The 12,875-nt window shown below is 38.3% G+C and overlaps 1 protein-coding gene across 1 annotated transcript in view; it reads right to left on the bottom strand.

Moving 5' to 3' along the window:
• The window catches only part of LOC117590894 (zinc finger protein Elbow), a 30,838-nt gene extending 18,308 nt beyond the window's left edge, over positions 1-12,530 (bottom strand). The window contains exon 1 of the mRNA XM_034283927.1: positions 11,798-12,530. Coding sequence (XP_034139818.1) covers positions 11,798-11,866 — 69 coding nt within the window. The 5' untranslated portion in view covers positions 11,867-12,530. The remainder of the gene's footprint in view (positions 1-11,797) is intronic.
• Positions 12,531-12,875: the final 345 nt, after the last annotated feature.

Raw genomic sequence — 12,875 nt, 5'->3', positions numbered from 1 at the left:
AACTAAATTGCAGTTTCCTTTATGCTTAAGCTTCTGTTTCCTTTTTATACCTTGTACTCGAAGACTAAATAGGGTATATTGTATTTGTGGGGAATAACGGTTGTATGTAACGCACAGAAGGAAACGTTTCCGACCCCATAAAGTATATATATTCTTGATCAGCATCAATAGACGAGTCGATAGAGCCATGTCTGTCTGTCCGTCTGTCCGTCTTGTTTGTCGGCTAGATCTCAGAGACTATAAGAGCTAGAACCAGCAAATTTTGTATCCAGACTGCTATATGCTCACCTGAAACCAGTGTATTTCAAAAAATGAGCCACGCCCCCTACCGCCCCCGCAAAAGGGCGAAAACCTCCCAAATCTACATTCTGTAGAGAATGACCATATCTATCAGATCACCGAATTGGGATCCGATTGGATCATTATTATAGCCAGAATGAAGAAATTAATTTCCAGTGGCTAAAACCCACCCTTTCCCGCAGCTTTTGTTGTTTTTTTTACATTCTCTCATTCACACTCATTATTATTATTGCACAGAATGTGCAGGGAAAAAGTACCAATTTTATTGCTGTTTTAAATATCTCATAAATTGGAAAATACGATTAACTGATCTAATTGTTTTGATGCATTTTATTTAGTAGGCTTTTTACTACGTGTTCTGTAATGTGAACGATATCTAGTGGTTGGCGATGTCTTCTACATCTAGATGTAGTCCTGAGTGCCGGGTATAAAAGTTGTGACGCGTAAGAAGCGTCTCACAAGTCCCTTCTCGTTCCGATTAAAGTTATTATATTTCACCCAAAAAATGATTATTTCCAAGCACATGAGTAAACATTTGACTCAAACCTCATGATAAAATATATATAAAGCCAAACGCGTAAAGGTAATTCGCGGAGATTCCTCATGGGCTCTTGACCATTTCCGAGGTGAGGCATGGCCGGCCGTAATTCGTAGAAATCCAGAGTAAATTAAATGGTTTTCAAATGCTATGAATCATTAATCATGACTGAGTGCCTTAGAATTGTGTAAAAATATTAATCACGCCAAAGAGAATAGCCCCTGGACAAATCCCCCGCACAAATGTTATTATAGGGCAAATGGGAGAGGGCTTTTCAGAGCCCAACAAAACATTTGACACTAAATGCACACAAATTGCTTTTGAAGCCCAAGCACAGAAATATTCAAAAGAAGGCAAAAAGCCACACAAAAACATTTATGTATGTATCTGTGTAAATGTATATGCACAGGTATCGCTCGTACGGGATCAAAAAGGGAGCTCTTGATGTGGCGTTTATGTGGTGAGGCAACCATTGTCTGACCAAAAGGCGAGACAGCAAGACACAACAAAAACAAAAAAGAATGAAATAAACTAAAATGTAATATTGATAAGCTCACAAAAGCGGTCAAACTGGCGTCGGAATCGTGCTTGGGTCACGGGGCCATTTCAATCAAATCAGAAAGTCCACTGCGCAGACTTGAGATATGTGCGATGTGTGTGTGATTGTAAAGGGGCAAAACCAATAAACAATCAATCTCAATCACATCAATTATGCGTTGTGAACCCATCAAAGCATGGGGCTCTTATCATCAACCATATTCTTTCGTGTTAATTTTTGGGTTTCAGCCAAACGATATAAATAATTATACAACAGAGACTGAAGTAGAAAAATTCCTTGAGTCATCCTGCCAAATGAGCTTGCCTATTAAAAGCATTAAATATGAAGAAGTTGTGACAGAAATCAAATGCTTGAAGAATAAAAAAGCACCTGGCCCTGATAAAATAGACGGTATCACCCTAAAAAGTTTACCACCAAAATGCATTCGGTTTCTCACTCTTATATATAACTCGATTCTCAGACTAGACCACTTTCCAAGTCAATGGAAATGTGCAGAGATCGTTATGATCCTAAAACCAAACAAAATAGAAACGGAATTGACATCATACCGTCCCATTAGTCTGTTGACAATTTTCTCGAAAGTGTTTGAAAAAATACTATTGAAGAGAATGTTACCAATTTTAGACGAACTTTCCATCATTCCTGAATACCAATTCGGATTCAGGAGGGGTCACGGGACCCCTGAGCAATGTCACAGGGTTATTAATGATATAGTTTCGGCATTTGAAAACAAAAAATACTGCACTGCTGCATTTCTTGATGTTCAACAAGCGTTCGATCGAGTCTGGCACAAAGGTTTGTTGTACAAGATAAAGAAATGGCTACCTGCTCCGTACTATTTATTAATCAAATCATATCTGGCTAGAAGATGCTTTTACGTGCAGCAGAAAACCGATAGTTCATCACTACTTCTCATCAACTCAGGCGTCCCACAAGGAAGCGTATTGGGACCAATTCTCTACACCCTATATACGGCCGACATGCCAGTTACAAACAACTGCACTGTTGCAACATATGCTGATGATACAGCCGTTTTAGCCACAAGCACATCTATAAATGAAGCTTCTGAACTCCTGCAGAGTGAGCTAAGCCTAATTGAAGACTGGTTCCTTCGATGGAAAATTAGAATAAACTCCCTGAAATCCGTCCAAATAACGTTTTCATTAAGACCAGGTAACTGCCCAAATGTTACACTTAACGGCTCACCAATTCCACAAAGTACCTGTGTGAAGTATCTCGGCTTGCATCTCGACCGCAGATTAACATGGAAAAACCACATTAAAGCAAAATGTCAACAACTTAGACTTAAAACACTAAAAATGTCCTGGCTGATAAGTCGAAAATCAGAAACCACTTTGGAAAACAAAATTCGCCTCTACAAATCCATACTGAAGCCTGTTTGGACCTACGCTATACAGCTTTGGGGAACTGCTAGCAACTCAAATATTGAAATACTTCAGCGTTACCAATCAAAAACTTTGCGACACATTGTCAATGCNGGCTACCTGCTCCGTACTATTTATTAATCAAATCATATCTGGCTAGAAGATGCTTTTACGTGCAGCAGAAAACCGATAGTTCATCACTACTTCTCATCAACTCAGGCGTCCCACAAGGAAGCGTATTGGGACCAATTCTCTACACCCTATATACGGCCGACATGCCAGTTACAAACAACTGCACTGTTGCAACATATGCTGATGATACAGCCGTTTTAGCCACAAGCACATCTATAAATGAAGCTTCTGAACTCCTGCAGAGTGAGCTAAGCCTAATTGAAGACTGGTTCCTTCGATGGAAAATTAGAATAAACTCCCTGAAATCCGTCCAAATAACGTTTTCATTAAGACCAGGTAACCATGTAACCATGACCAGGCCCAAATGTTACACTTAACGGCTCACCAATTCCACAAAGTACCTGTGTGAAGTATCTCGGCTTGCATCTCGACCGCAGATTAACATGGAAAAACCACATTAAAGCAAAATGTCAACAACTTAGACTTAAAACATTAAAAATGTCCTGGTTGATAAGTCGAAAATCAGAAACCACTTTGGAAAACAAAATTCGCCTCTACAAATCCATACTGAAGCCTGTTTGGACCTACGCTATACAGCTTTGGGGAACTGCTAGCAACTCAAATATTGAAATACTTCAGCGTTACCAATCAAAAACTTTGCGACAAATTGTCAATGCTCCGTTTTACGTATCTAATGCAAACATCCACAAAGATCTGAATATTCCAACCATTAAAGAAGAAATAAAGAAAACTAGTAAGAAATACATCGACAGACTCCACAACCACGAAAATAATTTAGCCTTAAGTCTATTAGACAATAGCCTAACAGTAAGAAGACTGAAAAGATACCACATTCTCGATATCCCTGATAGATAAATTTAACAAACTAAAAAGATGTTATATATAATAGCAGGGCTCATTGGAAAACTGCTATTTCTGTTAATTGAATATTAATTATACAATTTACTTATTGTTTAAAAACAGATTGTAAATATAAAGAGAGAGAAAAAAAAAAAAAAAAAAAAAAAAAATTTTTGGGTATGGGTAAGGGTACGGATATGGGACACATTTTGTATTATTTAATCTCTATCACGATGTTAATCGTTTTAATTGCCACCACTTGAACGCCGCCTCTCAATCTAGCACCGTAGAAGAGTGTTTGTGGTGTGTTTTGTGTTCGTCTGATTGGTGTCCTCATTTTCTGTGTGGCAGTCATTTGAAAGCGTCTAAGCTTACTTTTCGTGTTGCAAGCGACCAAAACACACGCAGAAGCAGACGCAGAAACAAACCGAAAGTTAGAGCGATCGATCGAGCGGCAAAAGGCACTTTCAACCGATTGCGATAATAAAAACGGAAACCCGAAAAATATGAAATTGCTTATAAAGGATCCCTTTTAGCATTATCTATCGATTTAAATAATAGGGTGGTGCAAAAGAGTTTTAAAAATGTTTTTTCGCTACCATTTTGAAGAGGGGTTTTAGCACTTTTTGAACAAGAATATATATACTCTACATACTACAATATGCCCTATTTACTCTTCGAGTACCGGGTATAAAAAGGGGGGTTGTCAAACGAGCTAAGCAAGTTTACAGGGGGATTGCCCCCTAGCACATATGCACATAAATACATATGTATATGCATACCCGGTATTCGAATGTAATAGTTGAGACGAATACGAAGCGTCACACACGTTCGTTCTCGCTTTAAGTTAAAAACCTGTGAAAATTAAATTCGAAATTAAATATAGTACAGCGAAGTTTTTTTTTAATCCCTACATTGCCATGACACTCATTACCTTCATGCGTATAAGCTTTATAGAAACTGAGTAGTGGTCACCGTCGCCCTTAACGTTTATCGGCACGTTTCAATATAAAGTTTAGATTTATTTCCATTGTTGATTCTAACAAGCTGATGCTGCGTTGCTGTTAATGGTGATAACAATAATGCAATTGACAGTTATCAGCATGATTTGATTGTTTCTATATGAATTTATTGGTTAATTTGTTGGAAAGATTTACGATTATTATTGGCTCCGACTGTTTTATAACCTTTCATGCCACAATGTCCCCCTCTGTCCCCTTGCTCACCGTTCGATTATCTCTCGGTCCGTAATTTCGAATATGCCTCGGACTCTACTCTAAAAAAAAAACGAGAAGGGACGTGGAAGACGCTTCTTACGCGTCACAACTTTTATACCCGGCACTCAGTACTACTTCTGCACCTTAGCGGTGTTTTGTCAAATTTAATATTTTTTCTTCATCTGTCATTTACATCTACAACACTACTCACACCAACACTCTCCTTTAGCTCGCCCCCCTTCCCTAGACCCACACACTGCAGACTCGCGGCAGAGGCAGAGGAAGCGCCCGCACACACAAAAAAAAAATATAAGCTGCGGGACGGGGTGAGTTAAAAGTCGGAAGAGGCAGCGGAAGAGGGACGGTAGAAGCAGAGGCCGAGTGAAGCAGAAGCAGAGTGTGAATGAGAGAATGTGAAAAGAACAACAAAATAATCGGGATGGGGTGGGTTTAGCCACTGGAAATTAATTTCTTCATTGTGGTTTTAATAATGATCCAATCGGATCCCAATTTGGTGATCTGATAGATATGGCCATTCCCTACGGAATGGCGTTTTTAGTTTTCTTTTATCTTCAAAATTGTAGGTTTGGGAGGTTTTTGCCCTTTTTCGGGGACGGGAGTGGGCGGGGCTATTTTTAAATACACTGGTTTCAGTGTGAGCATACAACAGTCTGGAGCCAAAATTTGGTGGCTCTAGCTCTTATAGTCTCTGAGAACTAGCCGACAAACAAGACGGACAAACGGACGGACGGACAGACAGACATGGCTCTATCGACTCGGCTATTGATGCTGATCGGAAACGATTCCTTCTGTGCGTTACATACAACCGTTATACCCCACAAATACAATATACCTATTTACTCTTCGAGTACCGGGTATAAAAAATTAATAATGAAAATAATAATATAAATAAAAAACGGGTCATTATTTTGCGGTTTAAGAGGCGATTGCAATTCATTATCATAGTTACCGCCTCGCGTGCATTTAAATGAATTCATTGGGTTTCACTCATTCAATTTGTACACCGACTCAACGGCTCGTACGTAAGCATTTCGATTTTCACAAATGGTACCCGAGCATTTGCCATGAATGGTTATGGCTATAACTATGACTCGAATCGGAATGGAGGGGAGTAAAGAGGCGTGATTGGCGGGGCGAGCAGCAATCGTGTCTCGAGTGATAAATGCCATTCGATTGTATTCTTACTCATACTCATACTCGTACTCGTTAAATATTTCTCCTTCAAAAACAGGCAATAAAACTCGTCATAATAACGATTGATTATAATGGATGGATTCTGCTTCTTCCCTTTTCGTTTTCGTTTTTTGTTTCTTCTTTATTTTATTAATAGTTGCTTATTAACGAAATTGGTTGAATCGTTAAATTTATGATCTGAGCCATAAATTTCAATACATTTCTTAATGAACACCACAAGATATCGCTTCGATGACGGCTATTTTTATTCTTTTATTAAGGCTGCTCTTAATCGATTTCTTATCGAGCCATAAGCCAAGAACTTTTTAGTTAATCCAGTTGGGGGTCAAACATTTATAAAAATATTAAATCGATCCATTTAAGTATTTCGAAGTATGTAATAGGAATTTTTGAAAGCACATTTGGCCAAGAGGGTAGGCTGATTTGTGATATATATTTAAACGAACTTTGATTGCAGAAAATAAGAAAATATTATTGAAGGTGATTATTGAAGTGTACTTAAAAATATTTGAAGAAATATTAGAGAACAAATATACATACGAGTTTATTGTTGGTCAAATCTAACACATTTTAGATTATTCGTTGATTTTTCTAGACTGTTGAAGTTCCATCCATCATCCTGTTTAATGCAATTTCTAATCCCCTTTTACTTATTTCTATATTTCTACCGTTTTTTCTTTTTTAATCTAATTTATTTCCCAGTTTTCTCTACTCATTAATTAACTTTCCAACGAACTCTTATTGGAACTTTACAGATTTTGCTGTGTTTTCTAGATATTCCCATCATAAAATGTAACCCCTAAACCAGACCCCAACCTTAATTAGAGTTCAAAACCATCCAGTGGGTATCCCTGCTGCTGTCCGTTGAATTTTTTTGTTGTTTACACGTACGAATGGATGTGTGTATTTAAAATATTCCAAGAATTAATTTACACTTTAGGCATAAAAACTATTATTTGTGTGCGGGTACAAAAAATTAACATGACAGCTCTAGACATAGCAATTTCTCTCTAACATGCTGGGACACAACACAACTCTACTCTCTGCTCTGCTCATTTGTTGCGTTGTTTGTGTGCTGGTTGCTGTTGCTTTTGCTGGTGGCATTTTCTGCTGTTGATGACACTTTAATTAGAGCCACACGCAAACACAAAAGCTCCGACGTACAGTCAAATAGACAGCTCTCTCGTTGTGAAAGAACGAGCCAGAAGTCGTAGTCAGAAGAGACTGAGAGCCACGTCGCTATGTCAAGCGCACACTTTAACTGCCAGTTAAGAGAGCACCGACCGACAGACCAACCGACTGACTGACTGACGTCTATCCAGCCATCAGTTTTAAGTCTGTCGGTGGCGTATGGTGGCTGAAACTGACGGCAGGCAGCGTGTGGTTAACTGAAATGAATGTCCGACTGCATAAATGGCTGCTTGTCTGACACATTTAATTATATTAATGATATTTGCGGTCAGCTGACATTTGCACTTTATTCACCTTCTTTTTTTGGGGGAGGTTGGAGACAATGTCAGATCGTGGCATTTATATTTGTCTGTCTATATACATATAAATGTTTCCATGTGAACTAATCTGAGAGGTTAAAGGCTTTCGGATTGAAACTTGACATTTGCATGATCTTTATAAAAATAGATTTCAAAAGCTTTCCCCTAGAACTGTATGAGGCTTTAGATATACAGCGCATCCCCTAATTGTGTTAGACTTATTTGCAACTGCAAAGAGTATACAAACTTCTTTGTTAAACTTTCATCCTTTTTTGTTGCTGCTTGCTTTTTGAGTTATTATCCATTCGAATGCCGTTTAATGTTATTTTTTTTTGCAGCGCAAAAGTTTTGTAATTTTTCAACATGTGACAGCAAATTATCAACAGTCATTTTGTGTACTCTAAGGCGCCACATAAAAGATATACACAAATGATGACACTGACAGCTGTCAAGCTTAGTTTATTTGATGTTATTAAAAATAATTATTAGCAGATGCCATTAATCATTGAATAATTTATACACTCGTAGATAGTGTCTTAGATACACGAAACACAACAGAAAAAGGAGAAGGTTAGTCATTCACAGTCACCAGTAGACAGGCAGACGCAAAAGGAGAAATGAGAAATTAATCGTTTGAGCTTAAGAACCAGTTCGCAGGCTATTCGAAAATGTGTTCTGAATATTTTGTATACCCGGTACTCGAAGAGTAAATGGGGTATATTGTATTTGTGGGGAAAAACGGATGTAACGCACAGAAGAAAACGTTTCCGACCCCACAAAGTATATATATTCTTGATCAGCATCAGAAGCCGAGTCGATTGAGCCATGTCTGTCTATCCGTCTTGTTTGTCGGCTAGTTCTCAGAGACTATAAGAGCTAGAGCCACCAAATTTTGTGTTCAGACCGCTGAAACCAGTGTATTTAAAAAATGAGGCCGGTCCCCTTCCGCCATCACAAAGAGCTTCCACAGCCACAGTTTTGAAGATAAAAGAAAACTTAGAAACTATAGCTATAAGGTACAGATGTAATACTGAGTACCGGGTATAAAAGTTGTGACGCGTAAGAAGCGACTCACACGTCTCTTCTCGTTAAATATTTCTTTGTTCCGCTTTCAAATTAAAATTATATATATTTTTTAAAGCACATTAATATATAAAAAAGAATTCTTCAATTATGAATATCTGGAAATGTAGGATTCTGAACTAACTACTATTCTACGAACCACTTTCAATTTAATGATAGTCCCCATTAAATTTTCTATAATTTAGATCTAACTTCTATTAATTGTTAGTAGTTAGCCATATAAAAAGATGATTTATAGCCCTTGTTGGCATCATTATCATCAACAAATTTGCACCGAAACCAGTTGATAGTTTCCCATCCATTAAGATGTGTTTTGTAAATTAATAGCCATCTTTTTTTTTGCCTTTTCAATAGCTTTCACCCAAGAAAATCTTTGTAATCACGCTGAATGTGGCACCACCAAAAATGAGTTTTACAAAAAATTACCCAGTTAATTAATGTACATACTCGTACTCGTACACGTACTCGTCCAACGAGTGGCTGGTGCCATAAACTGCTTCCGTTCTATATGAACGAAACGTACTCTATAAATTCAAATGGAAATTTATTACTCTCACTGCAGTTCGAAAGAGATAGGACACAGTGATAGGAGGAGGAGGAGCAAGAGGAGACCGTCACAACTTTGACTCTGATTAACTGCCATAGTTTCTTGCTCGTACTCGCAGTTTGTAGCGCAGCAGCAACATTGCGTTGCATCTGAGTCTCATTCGGTGCGAGAAATTGCATTTGTTATCTGTCATTATAAATTCAAATTTGGCGCACCATAAATTTGAATACAATTTCCAGAGGTGGTGGTAGTAGTCCTTTCGAGACTCTCTAAACACTTACACAAACTGGGGCAGCAACACCAGCAGTGGAAGTGGCAGTGGCAGTGGCAGCAGGGACCCACACGGGACCCCGCCGCAGTCTACACAGATTTACATAGTTTAATATGAACAAATATAAATAAGTTTTAAGTGCAGATATTGGGAAATTCATTATTCTACGGTTGTGAATTTGTTATTTGCTTTTTGCTCCCCCTCCCCTCTACACAGCCCAGCGTTTGTAAACAGTTCTATTCAACTTTTATTTCATTCGGGTAGCACACATGGGCCCAAGACAGAATGGCGGTGTTTGCCTAGAGAAAGGGGTGGCTACAGAGGTTGCTGAAAAATAAATCGACCCACTGTCGACATTTGCATTAAATTTGATAAATGGCATAACAATATCATAGGGCATAACAGCCAAATACTATGGAAATTCCTATTAGATATTGAAAGAAATGGATAGATGATGGAGGGGGTATATATCATAGTTCTCAGAAGATTAGTCTACCTTTAGATGGTTATAGAGAGAATTATATATTTCTATGAGGGGGTATACAGTATACAGAAAGTAAAATAAAACGAGAAGGGACGTGTAAGACGCTCTAACGCGTCACAACTTTTATACCCGGTACTCAGTACTACATCTGTACATTAGCGGTTTCTTGTACAATTTTACATTTTTTCTTCATCTGTCATCTACATCTACAACACTTCTCCCATCAACACGCTCCGTTAGCTCGCCGCCCTTCCCTAGACCCACATACTGCTGACTCGCGGCAGAGGCAGCGCCCGCACAAAAAAAAAAAAACAAATATAAGCTGCGGGACGGGGTGGGTTAAAAGTCGGAAGAGTCAATGGCAGGGGGATTTTCTTCATTGTTCATTAATTTCTTCATTGTGGCTATAATAATCGGATCCCAATTGGGTGATCTGATAGATATGGCCATTCCCTACGGAATGGCGTTTTTAGTTTTTTATCTCCAAAATTGTAGGTTTGGGAGGTTTTCGCCCTTTAGCGGGGGCGGAAGGGGCGGGGCTAATTTTTGAAATACACTCGTTTCAGTGTGAGCATACAGCAGTCTGGAGCCAAAATTTGGTGGCTCTAGCTCTTAACGTCTCTGAGAACTAGCTGACAAGATGGCTCTATCGACTCGGCTATTGATGCTGATCAAGAATATATATATATATATATACTTTATGGGGTCGGAAACGTTTCCTTCTGTGCGTTACATACAACCGCTATTCGCTATACCGGGTATTAATAGAGAAACAATAATTAACGAGAAGGGACGTGTGAGACGCTTCTTACGCGTCACAACTTTTATACCCGGTACTCAGTTAGTATATCTGTAAACAATATTTATTCGAATTGTACATTTGATATATTACATTTTTCCTACATATGTTATCTACATCTACTTCTACATCACTTCACACGTCAACACGTCCCCTAGAGCCGCACACTACACGAAGCAGAGTGTGGAATGAAAGAATGTGCAAAAAAAAAGCTGCTGGACGGGGTGGGGATAGCCACGGCAAATGAATTTCTTCATTCTGGATATATTAATGATCCAATCTGAACTCGGTGATCTGATAGGTATGGTCTTTCCCTACGGAATGGCGTTTTTAGTTATCTTCAGAGTTTATCTTCAAAATTGTGGACACAGCAGATTTTCGGCCTTTGGGTTGGGGCGGAATTTGTATTTAAAATACACTTGTAACAGTGTAAGCATACAGAAGTCTGAATTTAATTGCTATATTTCTTATGGTCTCTAGGTACTAGGCGCTGATTAGGGCGTACAGAGGGACGGACAGATAGACATGGCTATATCGACTCGTCTATTGATGCTGATCAAGAATATATATACTTTGTGGTGTCGGAAGCGCTTCCTTCTGTATGTTAATTTTTTTCACAACAAATATAATATTTTCTATTTACTCGTCGAGTACCGGGTATTAACCTATCCAATGGATAATGATAGAGACGTATAATTGCTGTTTTCAAAATTGATTTAACTCCGAATTAACTCTGATTAACACAACATCAACCCATAGAAAAACCGAAAATCGCAACTAAAGAAATACTCTCAAAAGTTCAACATTTAATGCGATTATGAAACAATTTGAATTCAACATGATTACTCGCCCCACCCCAAACAATTATAAATGAAACCGAAGCAGATATCCAAGAAAGAATGAGGCGACGACTTACCGCTGTTGGGGCTGTTGCAGCTGTCATATAATCCGGCCTTAAATAATGATGATTGCTGGATTGCAGCATTTTATTATAATTTGTTAAATCCACTTTGACGGCTTTTCTTTGGTGATTCGGCGGTGTTGGAGGTGTTGAGTTTTGTGGTGCACACTATGGTGCACTGCGCTGCGGTGCGGTTGGTGTGTGTTCCAGCCAGACCGCAGAGTGGTGGCAGGGAACGGTAAATGCAAGTTTATGTATGGCGTGTGCTGCTTGCTGTTGCCAACTCGTGTGAAAACGCTGCTTGCTGCCTAAACTCCGACGATGCTCCGATGACTTTTCGCTAACTAAGCCGTTCGTCGTAACGCAGCTTTTCTTGTAATTGTATTTAATAATTTTTTGTATTTTTTGTTGGAGTTTTATAATCTGCAATTGTTATTTGCAGTGCTGGCCTTTCATTATAATTTGATTTCATTAATAAGAGGTGAACTTTTTGTTTCATGTCCCGAATTGTGACTTTCACGCCAGTGGCTTATTAATTTGTTGCTGATTTTTATTTAAGCTCTGATCTGCTTTCATTGCGTAATAAATTCATTAAGTATTATAATTGCCTTAGCTCCCTTTTTTCTTTATTATTTAATTTAATTTTTTGGTCACTTTTAGTATGTGTATTTTACGCGCCAAATAAATTGCAAAAATGCTACACGAAATATAATAAATTATTTAAAAAGATATACACTTCTAGCTAATGAAATTACTTTCGTATATATTTTGTTTCCCTTATTTGTTGTGTTTTAATTTTTATTTATGGGTTTTCATTATTTCTTTGGCTTGGCCGTTTTTGGTTTGTGGTTTTGCTTGGTTGCCACTCGGCGAGGGCGCGTTTTATGATGAGGCACGTACGTGTATGTTTGGATTGGGTTTTGCGCCTCCGACAGTTGGTGTTCTGGAACCGATTTCTAATAGAGGATGGTATGGTAGATTTCCCCGGAACAAACAAATCAATAAATTTCTCTCGAATGTATTTCGTCGTGTATATATGTACGTATTGGGTTAAGACTCAGTCTAGATTATTATTATAAAGCACCATGTTATA

This window comes from Drosophila guanche, unplaced genomic scaffold (genome assembly GCF_900245975.1).
Source record: "Drosophila guanche unplaced genomic scaffold, DGUA_6, whole genome shotgun sequence".
NCBI lineage: Eukaryota > Metazoa > Arthropoda > Insecta > Diptera > Drosophilidae > Drosophila > Drosophila guanche.
This window is presented reverse-complemented; position numbering and strand designations above follow the sequence as displayed.